The sequence below is a fragment of the Balaenoptera ricei genome, chromosome 10 (genome assembly GCF_028023285.1).
Source record: "Balaenoptera ricei isolate mBalRic1 chromosome 10, mBalRic1.hap2, whole genome shotgun sequence".
Classification (NCBI taxonomy): domain Eukaryota; kingdom Metazoa; phylum Chordata; class Mammalia; order Artiodactyla; family Balaenopteridae; genus Balaenoptera; species Balaenoptera ricei.
This window is the reverse complement of record NC_082648.1, coordinates 94,253,355-94,276,639: the sequence shown is the minus strand read 5'-3', so window position 1 is coordinate 94,276,639 and position 23,285 is coordinate 94,253,355. Positions and strand designations below refer to the sequence as shown.

Genomic DNA, 23,285 nt, shown 5'->3' with positions numbered 1-23,285 from the left:
CTTTCCTTCATTTCAGAGCAGGTGGCACATTTGGAACTTACACCTGTCCATGTTGCCCCCTTCCCTCCACGTGACCCACCGGGCCCATTCACCTCTGTATTCTCAGCACCTAGAACCATGCCTGGTGTGCAGCCGGCGCTCCTACCCACACGCAGGAAAGAACAGGTCACTTGGCAACTTTAGCCATTCACAGGCCATGAGCCCCGGGAGCCACCGAGGGTTCCCTGGCTCGCAGTCGCTCACGTGGACGAGGGGCAAGCAGAGGGGAGAGGCAACGGTGCCGAGGAACAGGTCCCGCTCTTCCCTTACTTAGTGTGTGACTGGTCCTGGTGTCCCCTGGCCTCAGTTTCCCACTTGTAAGCAGTGGTCAAAACCATCAACCCCGCGGGACCATTGTGAAGCATGGAAAGGCCCAGGCCAGGTAGGGCCCACAGCAGGGATGTGGTGGGGATGGAGGGGAGGACCTGGGAGAGCTGGGGGGCTGCAGGGAAAGGGGACAGGCCCCCCATCTCCCAGGGGTTCAGGTCAGGCCCCAGGACAGGTGGCTGGAATGGCCGTGCGAGCAGGTGGGACGCCTGTCTGAGCTCAGCGGCACAGCGCCCCACCTCGCGTGTGTGAGCACGAGCGGCAGCCGTCCAGCCTAGCCAGCAGCGGGGGTGGGTAACCCACCGAGTATCCCCACAGTCCTCTCGTCTGACCGCCAGGTGCTGCCAGCCTCATGATACAGGTGCACACTGTGAAAAAGATGGTCACCAAACCCAGGTGCTTTAGGGACCTTCACAGGCTATGTGGGGTCAAGCACAGGCTTCGGCTACCGGCTCCAGACGCTGGTGGTCCGGCGTGTGGCAGCTGGCCATCGGCCGGAAGCGGCCGGGGAAGGGGCCTCTGGAAGCGACCTGCTGTCATGAGTGCTGACGGGAGGAGGCGGCCGGGCCAGCAAGATAAAGCAGTCTGGAGAGTCGGGCCGCGGTCCCCAGCACCCGGCCACCTCTGCGTGACCTAAAGCAGAAGACGGCGGGGGTGCTGGCGGCCGTGTGACAGCAGGGTACACCAAGTTGGGCTTCTTCCCAATTTTGAGTCCCAGCAGCCTGGGCAGAGCTGGCAAGGCTCCACCACCTCGGCACAGGCGTCACTGCCGAGTAACTAGGCAAAGCTGGACCATGTCCAGGAGATGCTTAATACCTCGTTAAAACCACAGCCTTCCCGTTACCTGGGCGAACACAGCTAATTTACACAGGACGTAGGCGGTAACCTTGAGTTTGGACCAGCTGAGCTTGGTATGACTGACGGGTGAGGGCCCAGCGCGCCTCCATCTCCCGAAAAGCTGCCCGACCAGGCCGATGGCTGGCTACCCAGGGGACAGGGATATGGCTGCTCCCCTTGGGCAGGGGTGGCGGGGAGAGGAACAAAAGGTGGTTTAGGCTGGGGAAATGGGTCAGATGTCGCGTTCAGCCGCCTTCCTCCAGGCTGGCTCCTCTGCAAAGCTCTGAATCTCGGCCTAGACGATAAGGCCCCTCCTCCCTGCTTAGGGGATGGACAAGCCTGCCGTCCCGTTGTACCCACCTCCCAGCTGCTTCCCTTGCCCCAGCTCCACCTGGAGGGCTGGCTGAGCCTGGTCTCCTGCGTGCCCGGCTCCAGGCCACGCCTCAGAACGCACGTACAGCCCGCCCGCTGCTGATGGGAGCTGGGGGCTGCTCACAGACCCGGGTGAGCCCCACTCCAGCTGCCTAGGCCCCCTGGACCCAGGCATTCAGACTTCTGCTCTCCTTCATGGGCTGACCTTTCAGGCAGACCAACTGTTTCAGCCCCCTTCCCTCCCACCACCGAGTGCTGGACCAGGGGGCACCAATGTGCCTCAAGCAGTGACTCCCAGGGAGCCTGGTGTGAAGATCCCAGACCAGAAAAGGTGGTACCCCGAGACCTGGGGCGCCTGAACTGCCACGGAGATAAGAACTGACACCCGCGCCTGAGCTGTGTGCCCAGGCATCCACACTGAGCCTCAGTGTTGTCATCTGAAAAATGGGGACGCACTGATGTGTGAGGAAGTGCCCGGCACCTAATAAACAGCTGCACCTGGGGCGGCTCACATGACCCACTGAGTCTGTAAAACAAGATGCAACTCTGCTCCGCCCAGGGTTGTCGAGACGATTCCACGAGCCCACGTATAGCCTGGTACAGCACCTGGCACCTAGGCCTCAGACGGGGTGGCCGTGTCCTCCCTGCAGGCTCACTGCCCCACCACGCCCCCGCCTGCTCCGTCTCTGTGATCACACTGCTACCGCTGCTGGGCAGGAGCTGGCCTGAGCGGGGACGGCAGTGTGAGGTGCTGAGGATGCAGGCGCATCACCTGGGAGAGCAATGGGGCCGCTCGGCAGGCAACTCGTGGCTGCAGCCGGAGCTGGTGTGAGCCGCGGCCGCGTGCCCAGTCCTGCTGCCGCATCTGCCTCGTCTGCAGATGCCCATCTCATGGGCGGCCCCCAGCCCAGCCCACAGGAGTCCCTGCCTCTGGTGAGGCCAAGAAGTCACCTCCTCCTGGAGACTGAACACTGCTAGCAGGCTGCTTTTCTACCTTTAATTGGGGGTACAAAAGGCACCTCTCCCGGTACGAGAGGATCAACCAACAGGTGCGGGGGCCCAGTGCCTGGTGGAGCCCTGCTTGGGAGGAACAGAGGAAGGATGGAGGGCAAGGAAGTGGAGGTCGTGGGGGCCACAGGTGCCCCAGGCATTCCTGGAAGCCTCCCATGGCGGCCTGGGCCTGGTGAGGTCTCCCCCAACCATGTGCAGCTTCATATCTGGACAGTGTGCGCTCAGCAGAGGGCCACACGCCCTGCCCTCAACAGCTGGCCAAAGCCTTAGGGCTCCAAGGCAGGGCCTGGGGAATGGACCTGAGGCTGCGACAGAAACTTCTGTTGTCTCCAGCCCACGGCCAGGCCTCGACTGTCAGTGTGGGCTCGGAAGAGGGCTCCTCTGGGCATGGGTCCAGGGAGGGGCAAGGGGACTCACGCTGGGGCAACCAAGCAGCCGGCCTTGTCTGTTCCGGGGCCTCCGGGTTCTCAGCAAAGTCGTAGTGGTCAGTTGGGGCGGGAGGGGAGGCAGGGGTGTCCAGGGTCCCGAAGTGCAACTGACCTGTTCCCCCAATTCATCCGGCTGCCCCCCACACTCCCAGGCAGCACGGCCCCAACCTCAAGGGGGAGAGAAGGGCATACGTAACAAGCCACCCCCAAAGCAGCCTTAACACTGAAGGAGAGACAGGTCCCCGCCGCAGGGTGTGGGAGCAGCGGGGGCTCGGGCTGCAGGGTGCCAGACCCCACACTCATAAGGCAAACAGCACGTCGTCATCTTTCTCCTGGGTCTTCTTCCGAGGGGCACTGCCAGGCGGGGGACCCGGGGGCCCCTCGGCTGAGGGGCTGGAGAGGCTGGGCAAACGGTCGGCCACTTTGGCTCGTTCTTCCAGGAACTTGTCAAATTCTGGAGGAACGAGAGGGAGGCTGCGGGTGGGCTCGGAGGCTGGAGCCGGGGAGGGGTGGGCAGGGCCAAGGTCTACTACCTTCACTGGTGACGCCCTTGGGCTCCTCCGCGTGGTTCCCCTGAGAAAGCAGAAGGTGAGGTTAGCTGCGGGCACTGCGGAGCGGGCTGGGGCTCAGGCTGCTGACCCAGAGGGGTCCAGACCTCGGCTCCACCCCTTCCTGAGCCACAGGCCTTGGCCCGAGCCACTGGACTTCTCTGAGCCTCGGTTTTCTGCTTGGTGACACTCACAGGGTTGTCGGGAAGCTGTAACAGACGACTACTCGCAGAGGGCCAGGCGCAGGGTAGGGTGCCCGGTGGGCCCCTGACAATCGCTAGTTCCTTCCTTCCAGTGTCTAGAGGGATGGGCAGACGCGCCCCATGGTGGAAAGGCTGACACCCAAGCCTGAGGCCACGCGTGCTCACGCTGGGGGCTGGGGAGCGGATAAGCCTTCACCCACCAGATGAAACGGATGGACCCTCTCCTGACCTTGGGCAGAAACATGGTCTTGGCCACTTGCAGAAGGCGGCCTCTGGGCCTGGAAGTGCCCAGGCACTTGGTCCTTGGCGCCAAGAATGGGGGGTGGGGTGGCAGATGCTGGGGGAGGAGCCCGGAGGGGGGCCCGGGCTGACTGCCCCTGCCGCTCACAGGGGGCAGTGGGGCTCTGGAGACTGCCGCCCCCACCGCGGGCGTGACACCCCTCGCAGCTGTCTGTCAGCCTCCCGACCTGCACGAGGGGCTGCCGAGCTCAGTGCTGCCATGGTCCCCGCTGCCCTCGGCCCACCTGTCCTGCCCACAGTGGGACCCCGATCGGCAGCAGGCTCGGGGAAGGGGAGGCCCCAGAGGCTGCGAGGGGTGCGGGGCCGGGCCCTCCTCTAAAGGGAAGAACCGGGGGCAGCGGCAGGGGAGGGGACGCTAACCCCGCCAACGCTCTCTCCTCACCAGCTGCTCGTCCTGACCCCGCCCCCCGCCACCTCCTCCTGAGACAACGGGAGCTCCGGGTCAGGTGGGCGAGGAGGGGGCCGGACTTACCACGTCCGTGGACAGCCACTGCTCGATGTCCTCCATGAGGCAGGCCTGGGTGACGGGGATCTGGAGGGAAGGGCAGGGGGTGAGGCAGGAGGGCAGTGCACCTCGCCGGTCTGGGTCCACCGGCTGCGGCCTGGGGCAGTTGCCCACCCCTGAGCCTCCTCACTCATGCGATGGGGCCAGTCGGACCTGCCCTGCACCCCCGTCCCCGGCAGTCCCTCCAGGATGGCTCCTGCCCAGCTGCCTGGGACCCCGAGTTCTGCCCGCTGTGCCAGGCTGTGGGCAAGGGGGAGGCGGGGCCAGCAGGCTGAGGAAGGGATGGGGAAGGGCTCCTGACAGCTGGAGCAGGGCCACGAGGAGAGAATGGACCCCTGGCTCCCACAGGCCAAGGGTGCGGGCTTGGTGCGCAGGCCCAGGGCCGGGACCAAGCATGGGTGTTCAGGGGCATCTGACATGAGAATATGCACAGCCCAGGGAGCGGCCAGCCAGCAAGGCTGGGGCAGGGGGCACGACTGCAGGCTGTCCCCCGACACCTCCACAGACTCCGCGTTCGTGGTGGAAGGGGGCAGAGGTGGGCCGGGACAGAGGGAGGGGCTGAGACGACCAGACGAGGCCAGGCCGGTGGATCCCGAGGGGCTGCGGCTATGCACGGGGACATGACACTGTGGCTCCACCACACAGGCTCCTGCACAGGGGCCGGGGGCTGAGGGCCGGACTAGGGCAGGGCTGGGGCCTGGGGGCTTCCCACGCGAAATGTGTCTACAGCGGGAGAATCCAGCTGGAGGTTAGGGGCGCAGACTCTGGGATCAGAGAGACCAGAGGCTGGCTGGACCCCTGCGACTCGGCGCAGGTTACTCAGCCCCTCTGACCCTCACTTCGCTCATGGTTAGAGAGGATGACAGGACCTACCGTCCAGGTCCAGATCGCTGTGAGGATTAAACGAGATGAGGGAGCGAAAGAGCTCAGCACAGCGCCCGGCACAGCGGAGGTGCTTGGGAAATGCCGTTACCACTTAGCTACTTCGGGAAACAGAGGGAGAGCGAGTCTCTCTCCAACCAAAGCCAGGTCAGTCCCCAAGCTCCATCCTCAGCACCGAGGGCCCCAGGGGGCAGCAGGGGCCCCCAGAGAAGAGGCGGGAGCTGACTTCGCAGCAGCAGCGGCAGCGAATTCTCTGGGCTGCCCACCTCAGCCCCCTCTGCAGGCACTCGGCCCAAACCCAGGAGAGCCCCGGTCGCCTCCCGGCTGCCACAGGGGCTGCCCGGGCCTTGCTTCCAAGGCAGCACCGAGGGGCCGTGGAAGCGAGAGCAGAGGGGGCGGGACCGTGCTGGGTGGGCCCCGGCAGGCCCTCGGCTGCCCACCCTGCTCTCCTCTGGTTCTGACGGCCAGTACCGCCTGGGTGGGCCCCCTGCGAGTGTGCCCGGCCCCTCCTCTCCGTGCCTGGTCTCACCATCCAGTCACTGAGGCTCTTCTCACCGCCGCCTCCCATCTGGGTGAGAGAGGGTCACGCTGAGGGTGGCGGGAAGGCCAGGGCCAGGGCCACTGGCGCGCTGGGGGCCTCCTCCAGCAGGGGCCTGCTACCGCCTCAGGAGCCTCTGTGCGCGTGTGCGTGCCCATGCTTGTGCTGGGCTGGCGGGCGGTAAAAGGGCACAGGAAGCAGCAGAGGGCGTCTCCCTGTGGGGACCCCGGAGTCCTGGATGGGCAGGGCAAAGCTTCTCCCCTACTTTTCACCCCAAGGGTCCCTGGGGGTGGGGAGCTGAGCAATCCTGGGGTCCCCGGGGGTGGGGAGCTGAGCAATCCTGGGATGGTGGAGCAGGCAGCCATTGGCCCCCCACTGGTTCTCAGGGGATTCTGATGGGCACCCAGGGTTAGAAGCATTGCTCTACCCGGTCCCCTCATGTTTACTGACGGGCAAAGAGGAGATCCCTAGGGCCCCAGAGCGGAGCGACGATGGAGGAAGCCTAGGGATCTGGCTCCCAGCCCATCACCCCGTGACTGCCTTTCCCGCCTGGACAGACCCAGCCCGGGGCCTGTCACATGCCGTCCAGCATCCCCACCTCCCAGGACTCATTAACCCCGGGGGGCAGCCACTGGCTGCCCACAGAGTTGGCACTTGATTCCATTCTGTACATTGCTGCCTGGGATCACGTGCTGACAACCGAGAGGGAGAAAGCCTTACCCCCCAGCCAGACGTAAGCACCTCGGAGCAGATGTTTATGACCTGGTTTTAAGGAAGTCATACCCTGATTTGGTGGAAGTCACTTAAATCTCTCAAGTCATCAGAGATGAACGAGCAGAACTTAACCAGCGTCTGCTTTTCTGCAGGCAGTGGAGTGTGTGTGTTTCTGCCCCGTGGCCACCTGCCGGGTGGGGCAGCAGTCAGGAGACCTGCATCTAGTGCTCCTCGTGCCCTTGAGGTGCTGTGTGCCCCTGGGCAAGTGACACCCGTCCTGGGCTGCAGCGGTCAGCCTCCGCCCATGGGAGGTCAGGTGGCGTGGGAGGTCAGGGCTTCCCGAGTGTCTTGATTCATATGGAGTCCTGGAGCCAGAATGATGGCCCCTGGGAAAGGAAGGGCGAGCAGCAGGGGAGCACCTCTGCTCTTTAGAGCTCCGCAGGCCATCTGGGGCTCTCGTTACCAGCACTGGCTTCCAAGTTGGACAGACCAACAGCTGTGAGACCATGGGCAAACGACCGCAATTCTCAGCCGCGGAGCCCCCCGAGTGGGAGTGACCACGCTGCAGGGACGTAAGGTTAAAAGGTTCACTGTGTGCCAGGCACTGTGCTAAGGACGTGACATCTGTGGTCTCACTTAACCCCCCTCTGTAATTCTCTCATCTGTGAAAGGGGACACCTCAAGGGTTTGTGTGATGACTCACTCAGTAAGCTGGGGACGCCGAGTCCTCAGCACAGGGCACAGGCTCAACAAATGACTGCTTACAAAGAAAAATGGTGGGAGGCTCTGAGACCGGGGCGTGAACGCGCTCTGTGTGGCAGCAGGTCCACAACGCACGCAGGAGGCATCTGAGTCCCCGCTGGTCCCACCTCCACAGTGTTCCAGGTCTTGCCCTGTCTGACTTGGGAATGACTCCTGGGATGCTGGGGGCGCCCGTGGGGAGTCGCTGGGGATCCCTCCTGCACCCCCTGCCCCGCGCCCGACTCCAAAAGGCTGGGCAGCTTCCACGGCCTCCTGACCGCTCTCCCAGCTTCCAGGCTGGGTCCTTCTAAAACGGAAGCCAGATAAACGTTCCCCTCTGCTCAGGACTGCTCAGGGCCCCCACCTCACGTGGCATAAACCCAGTCCTCCCAGTTGCCCCTCGGGCTCCGAGCACCCAGTCCCACCTCGGCCTCTGAAGCCCTATGCTGTCACCAACCCTCTCCTCTGCCACGCTGTTCACTGCCCCTGCATCTCCAGCTCCCAGGTCCTGCACTTTCTAACCACCTCCCAAGGAGCTACTCGGCCCACTGACTGGGACAGAAATTCTCTCTTCCCCAAAGGCATCCAGAAACAAATGCAAAGGTGCGAGAACTGTACTGGGAGCTCTTGCGAGGGGGAGGGGTCGCCCACAGAGGCTGCGCAGTGTGGGCATGTGGCTGTCACTCCACAGAGTCCAGAAGTTAAATGGAACAAAAATGGCACCCTTGGATGCCACCCTGTGGTCTTAGGGTCTGTTCTGCCGTCCCCCTCTGTCCACACTCCTGCAGATAACAGGTCTCTGGAGGGGCAGTGAGGCCGAATACTGACTCAGCTCCCGTCTGCCCTCTCACGCTGCCTATTATCAACCACCGTGGGCACCGCTGGGCAAGCGTCCCCTGGCCCTCCTTCTGGACAGGCCCCAGGGTGGCGGCAGGGCCCCTCTGCTTACCGCTCCGGTGCTCTGCTGCCGGGCACCCAGGGCTCCGGCCAGGCCATCTGTTGCTTGAGGGGCTTCGTATTTTACCCTGAAAAAGAGGCCACCGTGGCCATTACGTGCTGCCCTTGCCTTACCAGGCGTGCCAGCTGACGTGAGGACAGAGGCGGCTGAGTGGGGATGAGCTGGACTCGCAACCCGTGGGGACTTGGGACGTGCCTGGGCAGGGGCGGCTCAGACCCCAGGAAGGGCGCCCACTCTGCAGGCTTGCCTGAGGATGGTAGGAAGGGTCTCATTTCCTGCCTTTGGGAACCGGGATCAGACGTGTGACCCGCACGACAGGCAGAGCAAGGCTGGAGAGGGGAGGGAAGGTGTTGGGGGCCAAAGACCAAGACCACCGACCTCCTGTGACCAGATCTGGATGAGAAATAGCGTCGCTGACCCCACAGTCATAGAGAATTTGTATCTAGACCCTTTTCCCAGCTGCTCCCATTCCATAATTTCAGAAAGCACGGTTCTGTGCAAGGCTGCATGTGAATGGGGGAATCCCATTCTGCAGCTGAAAACAAATGTGCAGACTGCGGGTGAGGAGGATTCTGAATGTCCTCTGGGGGATGCCGGTCGGCGGGTAATGGGAGGAAATCAGAGCTGACACCACAGCTTCCGGGCAGAGGAGGACGGGGAAGGAGGTGTCTGCGGCGTCTGAGGTGAGGTTCCAGGGGGAGCGAGAGAATGAACCAGGAGTGGGAGGAAAACCTGTGCTAACGAGGGGGCTGGGTGTCTCTCTGACTGCTCCAGAGGGGACGTCCAGGGGAGGCTTTGGGGACTCAGCCCTGGCACTGGGAAAGAGCAGGTATCCTCACCCTGAGCTGCTGGCAGAGAGGAGGTGAGACCGGGTCAGTCACTGAGGCACAGACGAGGGCGCGGAATTCCAGCCTCAACGGGAAAGCCGCTACGGATAGAGATGAGGGCTCTTCTTCCAGGTGGGGCGGGTTGGGGAGCATCTCACCCTCTGCTGGAGCCAGGGCTGGTCCAGCTCGAGGCTTCAGGAGCCGAGACCATAGCACATGGGACTCTCGTAACGCCAAGCTGCCCTCCTGGGGACTGGGTAGACTGGCACTTAAACAGGCCTCTCGAGTAAAAGCCCCCAATTCTCAGGCAGCCTCTCTGAAGAGCGGCCGTCTGCTCCTCCCACAGGACCCGGAGGCAGCCAGGAGAGTGCGCCCATCAGCGAGCTCACCGCCCCCCACGACCGGCGCCCATGCAAGTGGGCTGCGGCCAAGCTGAAGGCCGGGCGGCAGGCGAGGCGCCAGTCCTTCTGGAGGGCAGATTAGCACCCCTGGCTAATTGGGGCAACAAGGGCTGGCGAGGAGGAGGAGATGCCAAAGCCTGAGCAGCGCATCCTGACCCAGGGAGGCCCGCTCACTCTGGGGTGGGAGTGGCCGTGCACCTAAGATGCAGCGGGTGTGCTGGGGGGAAAGGTAGAGATGAGGCATGTCCAGCCCCAGGAAAGTACAGAAAACGACGATGCCCTTCATTCAAAAGAACCATGTGTTCCTTCCTAATTACTCCCCACCACCTCAGCTTTTCCGTCTCTCTCCTGCTCTCATACAGTCCCCAAGGCCAAAGCCTGGCCATCCCTGGGGGCCGTGCCTGCAGCGGTGGGGCCCACACGACGCACATGGGACTGCCGGCCCTGTGCCCGGCGCAGGAGGGAGGAGGGCCACCCCTCAGGTGGTCCCGGTGAGGCTGGGGGGCAGGGGCTGGACCCGGGGCCACTTGGGGTGACACTTGTCAGTGCTTGAAGAAGACACAGCGGCACTGGGGAGCAAGTGAGCGTGGAAGACGTTGAGGAAGAGAGTACGCTTGGGCTTCCCTGGTGGCGCAGCGGTTAAGAATCTGCCTGCCAATGCAGGGGACACGGGTTTGAGCCCTGGTCCGGGAAGATTCCACATGCCACGGAGCGACTAAGCCTGCGAGCCACAACTACTGAGCCTGAGTGCCACAACTACTGAAGCCCACACGCCTAGAGCCCGTGCTCTGCAACAAGAGAAGTCACCCAATGAGAAGCCTGGGCACTGCAACGAAGAGTACCCTCACTCGCCACTTAGCCTGCACGCAGCAACAAAGACCCAATGCAGCCAAAAATAAAAATAAATAAATAAATTTATTAAAAAAAAAAAAAAAAAAGAGAGCACCCTTGCTTCCGGCCAAACCTGGCTAAGGTGACCCTAACTCTGCTCACCCAAATGTCCCCATGGCTCTACTTGGCATCCTGAGTGGAAGAGCCTGGTCAGCTGGTGAGGCCATGATTGTGCCAGCTGTGGTCAGCATAGGCCAGAGGGAGGCATGGGCCAGACACTCGGTGGGCAGAAGAGGTCTTGGAGGGTTCAAGAGCCCCAGGGTACAGGGCAAGGTGGGGAGTCCAAAGGCCAGCCAGGTGACCAGGGCTAGAAGACCCAGCTGATGCACCAGAGAGGGATGGCCAGGCAGGCTGGCAAAGCAAAGAGGAGGCTCGAGCACACTCCCATCCCGCAGGGCGCTTTCTGCTGGGGTGGAAACCCCTCCCCAGGGAGGGCCTGCAGGAGGACCCATGACCTGAGACGGTTCGTGCTGCCCTTGCAGTACGTCTTCCCTGGCCCCGGCGTCTCACGTGCTCCCCTGTCTCTGACCCCTTGCACGTACGGTTCCATGGCCTGAAGTGGCCGCCTTGACCTCCCCACTGCGTGGTGCAGTCCTGAGTGCCCTCCTCCGAGTCCACAGTGCTGGGTACACCCCTCCAGGACAGCACCTGGCACTGCACAGCAGTGGTCCGCACGCATGTCACTCCCCCCGTGAGGCTGCGGGCCCCAGAGGGCAAGCTCGGGGTGCGCTTTTCTCTGTTCTTCCGGACCCCGCTCCCCAGAGGAGTGATGGTGCAGCAGCAAACCTCAGCCAGGCTGGGGCTCTCAGGTAGGCTGCCCTCCAGGCTGCAAGCCCCACCAGACTCATCAGCCTGCAGCCACACAGCAGCCTCACTGTGCCCCTACCTCCAAGGCGACCGTGAGCCCCTGGTCCTGGAGCACCTGGGCTCGGGAGGACAGGCTCTGCCCCAGACTAGAGGTGCGGCTCACAGCGCAGGGCTGGTTAGGCCAGCGGGCAGGGCTGCGAGCAGCCTGTCCGGTTCCACCTGGATTGGCCAGGGTGGAGAGGGGACCCCTGGGCCCTCTGCAGGCCCGTTAACAGTTCCCCAAGACACCAGAAGGACCACTAGGGAGCCGGGGAGTCCGCTGGGAAGGTCCCTTAATCCAGAGCTCTCCTTGGCTGTACATCCTGGTTGCCCCGGGGTTATAAGCAAAGGGCTGACAACAACCCCAAGCAAACTACTTCCAGCCTGTATGGAGCCGGTCCTGGGAAGCTGGCCCCGGTGGACACTCGGCCGCGTGCCGCGGCTGCTGAAAGCATCTCCCTGACGGAGATGGACAGTCCCGGGAAGGACAGAAGCCCAGCTCCAGTGCAGAGCAGGCAGACTTGGGTGGGGTAACAGGACTTCTCTGGCTGGTTACGGAGCAGCAGAAATGACTGGACCAGCCCCCGAGGGCTTGGTACACAGCCTACAGCGCAGTGGAGAGCTGGGTTGGGCTGGAGACACTGTGTTTTGGAACCAGACGGCCCTGGGTTCCCAACCTAGTGCCTCCGAACGTTAGCTGCCTGACCTGGGGCAAATGACCCAGCCCCTCAGTGTCTTGGTTTCCTCATCTGAGCAGATCATGTAAGATCCTGGCACCTAGTTGGTCATCAACCTACGGGCATCCCTCCCCCCATCCATCCCTGCCTGCAGGGCACACGGTTCCCCGGGCCTCGCAGGACTGGCTCGGGGGAAGGAACTCTGCTATCCTGAGGGCGTGCAGGCAGGGGCTGGTGTGCCCACCAACAAACTGGGCTCAGGGACCTGGAGAGAGGCCCTCCCCTGATAGGGGGTGACCCAAACTGCAGGGGCCCAGGGCGGGGCCCAGCCACTCACTCTTTGCGTTGGTCAGCCAGCGAGCTGCCCCGCGTCAGCGCAAACATGTCAAACTCATCTTCCAGGCGGCCAGAGGCCTCCAGAGACTGCAGGCCAGCCCTCACGCTGCTGGAGCCCAGGTCTGTGGGGACAGAAAGGCCACGTGAAGGGTCTGCCCGGCTGTCCTTGGACACTGAGCCATGGCTGAGCTGCTCCCTGCCAGGCCCAGGTCGGTTCTGGAGAAGCAGCGTGGCCTGGAGTGGCGGCGGGGTCGGGGGGCGTACGGACGGGGCAGGCCACCTGCTGGCTGAGGGACCAGGGGCAAGTCACTTCCTCTCTCTCAATTACTTCCAAGGGCTTGGCATGAAGCAGGCGGCCAATAACGCTAATCACAGCGACGACGGTGGCGATGGCTAACGTGTACCAGGAGTGCACTCTGGGCCTGGCCCTGGTCTAAGCCCGCTCTGTGCAGAAGCTTATCCAGGCCTCACGATGACCTGTGAGCAGGGCCCATTCCTGCCCCTGTTACAGAGGAGGAAAAGGGCCCAGGATGTCCAAGTGACGTGCCCAGGTTCACCAGATGATTCAGGCCAGGGAGAATTCACGGTGTCGATGGGAAATCACACAACAGTGGGATTTCTGAGATCTGAGGGGGCTCAGGAGTTGTGGGACTGCAAGGGAGGGTCCCCTGTGTTTTGTCCCGGCCGCTCAGCCTTGCAGGAATATTCAGCACTGGACCCTGGCGAGGAGGGGTCTGGGCCAAGATTCTGTTGGCGCTCCAGCTGCAACTGTGTAATGGGACGGCACCCCCAGAGCTGCAGGGGTGCCCGCAGTATGTAAGGTACCCTCAGCCCAGAAACCCGCACGCTGCACTTACTCATTCCCGCCAGCTGGGACGAGAGGCTGCTGGTGGCTGCAGGGTCAGGGCCCATGTCGATCAGGTCAGCGGCCGCCTCGGCCTCGCTTGGGGCCTGGGGGCAGGGGAGAGGCCACCGTCATCCTCCCAACCTGACCTGCAGCCTCATTCCCTTCTGTCCTGAAGCACTGGCGCCTTCATTCTTTGCCTGAGGATCTGTCACCAGCAATATCCCCACGCCCCCACACCCCGTCCCTGCAGCAGAGATTGGGAGTCAAGGAGTCTTTCTTCCTCCCCTTGGCCTATCTAGCTCAGCTGGAGGCCTGGGAGGTCCGGAAGACCCCGGGGCATCAGCTGGTGGCAAAATGTTATTTACCCTAATGGCACAATGACATAAGAACTTAGAAGGGGCCCTCTTGGAGATTCTGGCTAAGAAGGCACATCCCAACCAGGATACCTGGGGAGGGAAGGGAGCCCAGCCCTCCTTCTTCCCGTTAACACGGAGAAGGAGCCTCTTACCTTGGCGTTCTGGCCTGTTCGGAAGCGTTCAAACCTGCGAGACAGAAAAGACCTGAGTCAAGGAGAAGGACTAGGCGGCCCCTTAGCACAGCCAGGCTGGAGCTCCTCCCACTGCGGGTCTCAAAACCAGCAGCGTGGGTCACCAACAGGGTGATGACACGGCCTGGTTTACCCTGGACCGATCCAGTTTATGCCTGCTGCCCCAGGGAAGTATGAGCAGGGCCCCTTTTTCACTTGCAAGTGTCCCAGTTAGATTATCAATTATCTGGTCACCTTAGTCACCATTAGCATTAAATAAACAACAGGCATAGACTAAAGCAGAAAAGGAAACGGAGGTGCGTGCACACAGCAAAGGTCAGTACTGTTTTTTGGAACTTGTTCGGTAACATACATTTGCGTGTGTGCGTGTATGCGTGTGTGTGTGTGTGTGTGTCTCTAAAGCGGTGTAAGGAAGACACACCTCTTACACTGCTTTATGGAGCCACTTAAAACCGCCCTAGACAGGTCAAGGGGCTGGTGGGTAGACTGAGGACTTCGGTCTGAGATCTGTTCCTGACCTGGCCCTGTCCCTCACTGTGTGACCTTGGGTAAATCACCTTACTTCTGAACTTCAGTCTCCTGTCTATTAATAAGCGGGTGACAGTGGAACCTGCCTCCCAGGTGTGAGGATCAAGTGAACCACCAAACAAATGTAAGGTCTGATCAACAGGTGTCAGTGGGGTCCCAGTCACCCCTAGATCGGGCCCTTGGGCCACCTCACGGCCCACACGGCAAATGGCGAGGGCTCTTAGTCCCACCAGGTCAGCGAGCAGGAGAGGCCGGGCAGCCGTGGCCTGCCACGGCCCCGCCCCCTCACCTGATTCAGAATCACTCAGCAAGTGTTTGCTGATAGATAAAAACATGAAATGAACCAGGGGCTGGAGGCGGCTGGCATAACTGGTACCCTGTGCCAGACAGCCTGACCACCGAGTGCTTTACAGGGATAACCGCATGGGCCCTCAGTTACCTACAAGGAATCATGGGCTCCGCTTTACAGAATTCAGAGGAAGCGTGGGGGACATCGTTTCTGCAGGCCCAGCACCTCTCCCTGCCTTTGTAACAGCACCTAAGTGCTCCTCTGGGGAGCTGCTCCCCCCCTTTCCTGTGATTCCGGCGGGACTGTGGTCAAGGGGGCCTGTCTCCTCCCACACCTGCGTCCACAAGGACGCTGAGCCAATCAGAGTTCCTCTTGGGGAGCTGACTCTTGGACAGAATGGTACAAGGTGGGCAAGCGTTTGGAGCCCATGTATTCATGATGACACCCTGGGGTCATGGTCCAGGAATTTCTGCCCCGGAGGCCCCTGAACTGCCCTGGCATCTGTCCTTCCTGCCCCACTGGGAGGCCTTTTATTCTTCTTTGGATTCTGAAAGCTATCCATTCAATAAAGGCTGTTCTCCTAATGACTTCTTTTTCTGCTTAAGTTAGAAAGCTTAAGCTGTGATCCTGGATGCAAGGGCGTAGGCGGCAGGAAAGGAGGCGTGGGGTGGAGGGCGGGCGCTCCTGCCTATGCTGGATGAAGATGGCTGAGGGCACGTGTGCTGGGCGGCTGACCCGGTGTTTGAGAGGGAGGTGAGAAGTCAGAGGGTGCGAACAGGGGAGAGGGGAAGGGAGAAGGTGGGGAGGCTGGCCCGAGGCGGGGCGGCGAGTGGGGCTACCGTTCGTGGCGCAGGAAGACGTTGTTGAGGTCGTCGTTGACGGTGAGCAGCTCCTCGGTCAGCTGCTCACTGGCGATGCGGGGGATGAGCTCCAGGACCCGCTGCTGCATGGCCCGGCACGTCCGGTTGAGCTCCTGCCGGGGGAGGAAGTGAGACAATCACGGCTGCTGGACCCGGAGCGAGGCCGTCTCTACCGGACGCCCGGCCCCGGGCGCACCTTGGAGGTGGAGAGGTTTCCAGACTGGACTTGAGGTTGCACAGAACAGCTTTTGGGGTTCTGCGGACGAGCACTGGCGTCTCATTTCTAAGTGTTTAGCACACAGGAGACGACCAACATGGGGGCCGTGCTGTGGGTTTAACCTGCCTGTGCGGACCTCAGGATTAAGCTCCTGCCCGCACCTCTGCTTCGGGGAAAAATCAAGACTGCGAGGTGACTGGCGGAACACCTGCCACTTCTCTGGGTGTACTGAGGTTTTTTGTGACCAAAGCATAAAAAATAAACTGGATGACCCAACTATTATCCCCACTCTGAATGTTTGCCTCATTACTCTAATTTCTTTTTTAATGCTTTTTATTTTGGAATAATTTTAAATTTACAGAAAAGTTGCCAAGATAAGACAGCACAGGGGTTCTTGTAAACTCTTCACCCAGCCTCTCCTGAGTTTGGCATTTGTCAAAACTATGACATTAATGTGGGTACAATGCTGTTAACTAACTACAGACTTTATTCAGGTTTTACCAGTTTTTCCACTAATGTCCTTTTTTTCTCTGTTCCCACATTGCATTTAGTCACCACGTCGCCAACTGACTTTTAATCAGTTAGTGTTATATATTTAAACTTGTTTGGGAAAAAAAAAAAATTAGAAGCCGAAGCATTTACAGGCTTTTTATTTGTAGGGCTGAGTATTTCCGTCCTCAGGTGCCTGACATCAGGTGGACAGGGGCCCGGGTCATGGTCCTGAGGTCCCAACAGATGGTCGGGCACTGCTGACTGTGGCCACGCGCCAGCACTTTTCTCCTGGCATCATGAAGACCACTGATTTTGGTTCTTTTCAGACCCTGCTGCCCCCGCCTCCCCCCCCGGGTCAGACCCTCTCCCAGGATTTCCTCTCTTGCCTGAGTGTGGGGCAGGGCAGGCCCAGGGGACTTCCAACATCGGGCGGGCCTCCCCTCTCCTCCCCCCATGACCAAGCACACCGCAGCTTTGTCCCTACTTCCTTTCCTGCCCCTCTCAAGAGCTGAAGAGCAGCTGGTGGAGCCACGGTCCTGGGTTCATACCCCAGCTCTGCTGCTGACCAGCCCTGTGACCCTGGGGGCATCCCATGACCTCTCTTTGCCTCAGTTTGCTGACCTGGGATGTGAGGATAACAAGAGTACCTACCTCATGGGGGGGAGGGTGAGGGTTAAGTGAGTGAATGTATATAATCACGTGTCCACATCAGAGCCTGGCACACAGGACATGCTCAGTGCGCATCAGCTGTCCCTGTGTCACCCCTGCCTGCCAGCCAGCCTTCTGAGTCCCCAAAATCGCTCATACCCGCAAGGCCTTGGCTTGGGACACCCAAAATTAACTGGGCTACAGCAATCCTGCCGCTTCCCAACTCACTCAAGCTTCTGTCATTTATTCTTTTTAAAAAAAAAAAAATTTTTTTTTTGTTTATTTATTTTTGGCTGTGTTGGGTCTTCGTTGCTGCACGAGGGCTTTCTCTAGTTGCGGCGAGCGGGGGCTTCTCTTGTTGCAGAGCACGGGCTCTAAGCACGCGGGCTTCAGTAGTTGTGGCACTTGGGCTCTAGAGCACAGGCTCAGTAGTTGTGGCGCACGGGCCTAGCTGCTCCGCGGCATGTGGGATCTTCCTGGACCAGGGATTGAACCCGTGTCCCCTTCACTGGCAGGCAGACTCCTATCCACTGCACCACCAGGGAAGCCCTGTCATTTATTCTTCATATTCGTGTGTTTACTCAACTGTGAGACTCCGACTTCACTCCCCTCCACCCTGCCCCCTGCTCCTACCATAACGTAAGGACCCCAGAGCAAGAACACTGTGTCAGCTTGGTCGGGCCCAGGGACAGAGAGATCAGTACAACCCAGCCTCGCCCTCCAGGAGTGTGAGGCCCAGCAGGAATGACACAAAGGAGACAATCGTACCAAGCCCTCTGTCCCCTCACAGGTTCAGGTGACTCCTGGGCCTTGGGGGTCCCTAGCTTTCTTGGCGTGTCTGGAACTGACCTCTGTGGGGAGGGTGACTTTCCCCACACACAACCCCCTCACTCGAGTGGGGCCCCAGGTGGGGGTGGCACCCTGGGGATATCACGTGACATACGGGAGCCCCAGCCTGCAGATCCCAGCTCCGGCCTGCCTGCTAAGTTTCATATTCTGAAAGGTGGACACCTCCTCACCTTCCAGCTTTTCCTCAAGACCACTGACGGGGAGCTATTTGGAACCAGGCACAGGGAGGGTGTTTCACGTGCAAAGCCTTACTTAATACTCATGTCAAACTTGTACCACAGAGGCAAACTTACCAATGAGGAAACTGAGACAAGAAGGGCTATTTCGTTCAAACCACCAAGTGGTAGAGCCCTGAGTTCCAATCTGATGGAGCCCGGAGTCCCCGGCTTTATCATCTCCCATCGTGACCAAGGAGCTCAGAGTCCCCCACGGGAACGGCTGTGGCGGTGGCGGGGCAGGGAGGCTGGGCCGGGGCGGCTGCTCTCACCTGTAGCAGCTCCAGGTCTGCCGGCTCCGCCTGCGTGGGCACGAGCTCCGTCAGCATCTCCGACATCACCCTCACGTTCCCACTCACCATCTCCAGCTCACTGCGCAGCTTCGCAATCTGGAACACACGGTCGGCCCCGCTGAGAGAGGCCGGGGTCTGGAGCCTCTGCCACTCCTGGCACACAGCCTGGCACTACCAGCCCGGCCTGCCGGCACCCTCTCTAGGCTCCGGGGCCACAGCCCTGCGCCAAGAGGCCCATGTTAGGCTTGCCCTCACCCCCGCTGACACCCTTACAGAGATGTTAGCAACTGTTACAGGGCGCCCGGTGCAGGGACAGACCAGGGGGAAAGAAGCTGAGGGCGGGGGCGGCCCGGAGTGTGGCTGGAGGGCTCTGGCATCTCCTGGGTGCTTGGCGCCTAACAAGGCCCTGGATGGGGGCTCCCCTGAGGGGAGAGGAGGGAGGCCTCCCTCCTAGGAGGACCGGTTCTGTCTTGCTCCTGGTCCGCTTTGGGGCCCCAGACTCTTCCAAGGATGAGACCCAGTGCCGCCCCCCACCCTGAGTATGAAGTTCAGACTGAGCACTCGTGACAGGGACGTGACCAGGTTTTCAACGATCAGGGGTCCCAGTCTTGGCTTGGGGAACAGCTGTAAATCAAGTCGCACAGTCTCTGCACTCAGGTGAGGTGGTGAAAGGCCCCTGCTGCGGCGTCTCGTGCGGTGGGCTCTGCGGGGCGTTTCCCGTCCTCATGGACAACGTGGACACTGTGAATGTCCAGGAAGGGACCAGTGTGGACGTTCCCAAACCTGATCTGGTTGATGAACCCTTTGATCATGGGCTACCTCACGGGTCTAGGATTTAGCAGCCTACATTTTGGGAAATGCTGGTGCATTCTCAGTTGGCTGAACCAGGTGATTTCAGAATCAGTGTCACCATATAAATTCACGGCGCCTGCCTGTGAGGGCAGCTACCATTCTGATCACCTCTAAGGCCCAAGCACTTAACGTATGTTGCTACTTAACCTTGACCATAGTCTCGTGAGGAAGGTATCACTGCCCAACCCTTACAGATGAAGAAGTGGGAGTGCAGACACAGGCCCACTACGGTTTGCCAGCAGCTTCCAGACCCGTAAAACGTTTGGTACATTTGGCCTGTTTAACGAACGCTCCTGGCAGAAGCAAGGGAAAAACAACTGATCACAAACCCAGCGTGTCCGGGTCAGATGGGACCTAATTACAAGGAGTGTGGGAGTTACATCAGTGCTGCCTGAAAGCCTTAACGTGTCCCAGGAGACAGAAGGGGACTCCGAAATTAAACAGACTACTCGGTCTTGTTTAGCAAGAACCTTCTTCCACTGGACATAATCAGAGTCTTAATCCACAAAGGTGCCAGACTTCAGGCAAATTGGTTAAAATTACAACCAGGTTACATCAGTTTTGGATCACAGGGTGATTTTACCACTTTTATGCACTTTTAATTATTGGGCCTGTTAGGAAAACTTTTCTAGTAATGTTATTTGTAACTCTGGGGGTTGATTTCATAACTTGCTATAAGTACAGAGGTTTCTCTTTAAATAGGTTTGAGTATGAAAGGCTGTTGGTAAGCTTATTTGTTAAGACCAAACGATACCGTAGAAGTTTGTAAAACACCTCAAAAGTGTGCACCCCCAGTGCGCAGGCCTTGAGCAACTCCGCCATGCACAACTAAAATGACCGCGCACCCAGGAATGCCAGTCATGGCTGTGGAAGTCCCTCGTAGGGCAGCAGCTAAGGCCGCCACAAACTGCTCGAGGCCAATGCGCAGGGCGCTGGCCTCACTGGCAGGAGGGAGGGGCTGAGGGACAGGCGGCCTGGTCTGAGGAAGGCAGTCCTGCAAAGCTACTCATGGGGCCCCAGAAAACGAGGCTCAGGCCCGGCCTCCAGGATCTTACACTACTATGCCTCAAACCTTCTTCTTGGGGCTTGGTGGGAAGCATCATGGTGCAAGGCAAGGGTTTAAATTTTTTTCTACACAGATGTTTTAGAACCGTTTTTAGCAAGAACCTCTGTCCGAATGAAATCTTACGTGAGACCCTGAGCAAACCCCAGCAAGGAAGTGGAGCTGCTGAGGCCAAAGGGCTGCCTGCTGGGTGCTTCCTCTCCCTGGAGCTGCCCGCAGGGCTCCACGGAGGGCACAGTTTGGAGAAGGGCCCAGGTGCAGGACAGAGCCTGCCTGGGGTCAGATTCGCGCTTGAATCCCAGCTCTGTCTCTGCTGAACTGTGTGGCTCTGGGCAAGTGAACTGATCTCTCTGAGCGTCATCTCCCAACAGGAAGGATGACACACGCCCTGTGGGCCTGCTCTGAGGACTGGGCAGAGTAATTTCCACACTGACAGGGGCCCGCCCTGACTTGTGGGGAGGGGCAGGCCCATGTCCTGACCTGTGCGGCTAGGCCCAGGCTCGTTTACCTGCTCAGCGGTTGGCATTATGGGTGTGTCGCTGGGGAGTAGGGCCAAGGTGGGCAGCGGGGTGGTGTGCTGGCCGGAGTCCCCTTGATGACTGGCATCAGTGCCCACAGAAGAATTCTGTCCTGACGGTGTCTCTGAGTTGAACACGGTCTACAAGGCAACAAGCTGAATCAGTGAGGCTGGCAGGTCAGGGGCCACCAGGAAGCAGCCGCAGAAGCCCCTCTGGGGATGACTCCCGCCACCCCTGCCCACTGCTCCTCACCCTCTGGGGCGTGTGGATGGGGGACAGCATGTCCAGGTCGGTCATGGGGAACTCCAGGCCCTTCCTCCGCAGGTCCTCGTAAACAGCGACCACACCTGTCAAGTCGGGCGAGCTGCGGAACGCGTCAGCCCAGGACTGAGGGGACAAGGGGACACGGCCGGTAACCACTGCTCACCGGCTCCCCTGCGAGCCTGCCTGCCGGTCCCCAGGGAGCAGAAATTCCCTCCTGGACTCGCCAAAGGTGGCGGCATCACCTGGACAGCCCGCTCCTCAGCAAGGCCCTCAGCCAACAAGGCTCCCCCCGACCCCCGGCTCAGAGGTCCCGTCAGCAGAGGAGCAGGACGGGCCCAAGAGAGCAGACGAGAGAGTAGCACTGCCGGGGGGAGTAGCACCGGCGGGGGAGTAGCACCAGCGGGGGGAGTAGCACCAGCGGGGGGAGTAGCACTGGCGGGGGCACCTTCCTCCCGGCCCGCCCCCACCACCCATGCTCACCTGGATGAGGGTGAGCACCTTGTCGTGCACGATGGTGGGCGGGTTGTTCTTGGGCAGGATGGTCCTCACCAGCACGCCCTCCACGAAGTCCTGGCTGGCCACCAGCACGTGGAAGCGGTGTCCGCAGTTCTTGACGCAGGTTTCCAAGACCTGGAGGCCGTGCGGTGCCCGTGAGCACCCAGCAGAGGAGCGGGAGCGCCCGGACCCCACCCTCACACCCCACCCACGTCCCAGTGGGGAGGCCCAGCAGAGGATACAGCTCCCTGAAGTGAGACCTAGAACACGGAGGAGCGGGGATGACACCAGATCTGGCAGCTGGTTGGCTGGGGTGGGGAGCGGGACTTGGGCGGGCAGAGGGCCGAGTGCTGGCTGGAGGCCCCTGGCTGAGTGGCTCTGGTGCCCACAGAACCCTGTCCTGAGGCCGTCTCTGAGCTGAACACAGTCTAGAGGGGAGGTGGCTCTCCAGGTGTAAACCAGAGAACTTTCAATCAAATGGTGACTTCGTGGCCTGGGAAAAAGGCGCCCAACCTCCCTCCCCACTCCTGTCCCCGCTCCTGTCTCTCTACTCCCGGGCAGGAGCTGCCTCTGATCTCCAGTTGAGCAGGTGGATCCAGATGTAAGTGCTGCCACGGGGGAGGCGGAGACAGAGCGCTCCCATCCCCACTCCCCAGACAAGCCCACCCTGACTGCCAGGCTGCCGGCTCATGCCTGTCCCGCCCTGCTGTGAGCAAGGACTGTCCTCAGCCTCTGGCGTTTGCTTTATGTTCGTTTCTCAGGGCCAATTAGGCCAAGTGCCAATTGGAACCCAACTTGGGTACCGCCCCCCAGAGGCCTGGGTGCACTGAGCTTCTGTGTCACCAGCAGGTCCTCTGCCCACGCGTCCCATGACGGGCCCTTGAGGGATGTGGGCCTCAAGTGTGTCTGCTCTCTGCACCGGTAGGTTAGAGAGAACTTTTCCAAATAGCCTCTCTTGCCACTCCTCGTTGGCCAGCCGTGTAGACAGGACAGTGCTTTGCCCACAGCCCTTGAAAGAGGAGCCCCAGGGTGGCTGGGAGTCCTGCTGGGCCCCCAGGGGACTGTGGTCCCACCGTGGATGGAGGGATGGGGCACTCACCGTGAGAGCCAACATCACCTCGTGGAAGTTCTTATTCCCCACGATTCTCTTCTTCACTGCTCGGAAGGCATCTTTGGGACTGGGCAGAAGGACAAGAGGAAGGATGGGCTGAGGCATGGAACCTCCTTGTCCAACAGAGGCGGCTGCGTGCCTAAGATCAGGAGGCACTGGAAGACGGGAACGGCTCTTATTTGCCCGTCTCCCTTGGTCTCGCCCTGTTTTGTGTGCCCAGGTTCTAATCACATCAGAATCTTCCTGTCCCACCAAAATCCTCCGTAGATGACGACTGCTTGGCGGGGATTCTCAGTGCGCAGTCTCTGGACACCCTGCACTAGAATCCCTTAGTGGGGAGATGTGAGCGCTTGTTAAACATGCGGAACCCCAGACCCGACCCTAGACCCCCTGAACCAAGCTCTCAGGGAATCTGCATGCCACCGTACCCCTGGGGCTTTATATGCATAAGTGAAGGTCAAGCACCAACAAGCTGCAGGCACAGAGCTCTTGTGCCCCATCCTGGCCAGCTCCTCTACTCACCCCTGTTTCCACCCAGGCCTTATCAGGCACCAGATGTGCCCACACCAGGCTGGGTGCTGGGACGCACTGGTGAATAAGACCCCTCGGCCCTGCTTCAAGGATCACATGTTCCAGGGAGACCCACCTAAGGGAGGGAAGCAAGCAGGTCCCGAGGTAAGAGCGAGTGTGAGTGTGTGAGTGTGGGCGGGTGGGTGGCTGCCGGAGGTCAGGGAAGTCTTCTCCCAGGAGGTGGCGCCACAGCTGAGCGTGAAGATGGGATGCAGCCAGCAGCGGGGAGCAGGGGACGATGCGGTT

At 60.6% G+C, this 23,285-nt stretch overlaps 1 protein-coding gene across 1 annotated transcript in view; it reads right to left on the bottom strand.

The window, feature by feature from the left end:
- Nucleotides 1-3,214: 3,214 nt before the first annotated feature.
- The window catches only part of TOM1 (target of myb1 membrane trafficking protein), a 45,384-nt gene continuing 25,313 nt past the window's right edge, over nucleotides 3,215-23,285 (bottom strand). Inside the window, exons 3-15 of the mRNA XM_059936852.1 lie at nucleotides 22,458-22,536; nucleotides 21,344-21,493; nucleotides 20,852-20,986; nucleotides 20,590-20,739; nucleotides 18,146-18,262; nucleotides 15,432-15,565; nucleotides 13,737-13,770; nucleotides 13,239-13,332; nucleotides 12,383-12,503; nucleotides 8,395-8,470; nucleotides 4,538-4,597; nucleotides 3,548-3,587; nucleotides 3,215-3,468 (exon numbers count right to left, since the gene is read on the bottom strand). Of these exons, the coding sequence (XP_059792835.1) occupies nucleotides 3,314-3,468; nucleotides 3,548-3,587; nucleotides 4,538-4,597; nucleotides 8,395-8,470; nucleotides 12,383-12,503; nucleotides 13,239-13,332; nucleotides 13,737-13,770; nucleotides 15,432-15,565; nucleotides 18,146-18,262; nucleotides 20,590-20,739; nucleotides 20,852-20,986; nucleotides 21,344-21,493; nucleotides 22,458-22,536 (1,345 nt within the window). The 3' untranslated portion in view covers nucleotides 3,215-3,313. The remainder of the gene's footprint in view (nucleotides 3,469-3,547; nucleotides 3,588-4,537; nucleotides 4,598-8,394; nucleotides 8,471-12,382; nucleotides 12,504-13,238; nucleotides 13,333-13,736; nucleotides 13,771-15,431; nucleotides 15,566-18,145; nucleotides 18,263-20,589; nucleotides 20,740-20,851; nucleotides 20,987-21,343; nucleotides 21,494-22,457; nucleotides 22,537-23,285) is intronic.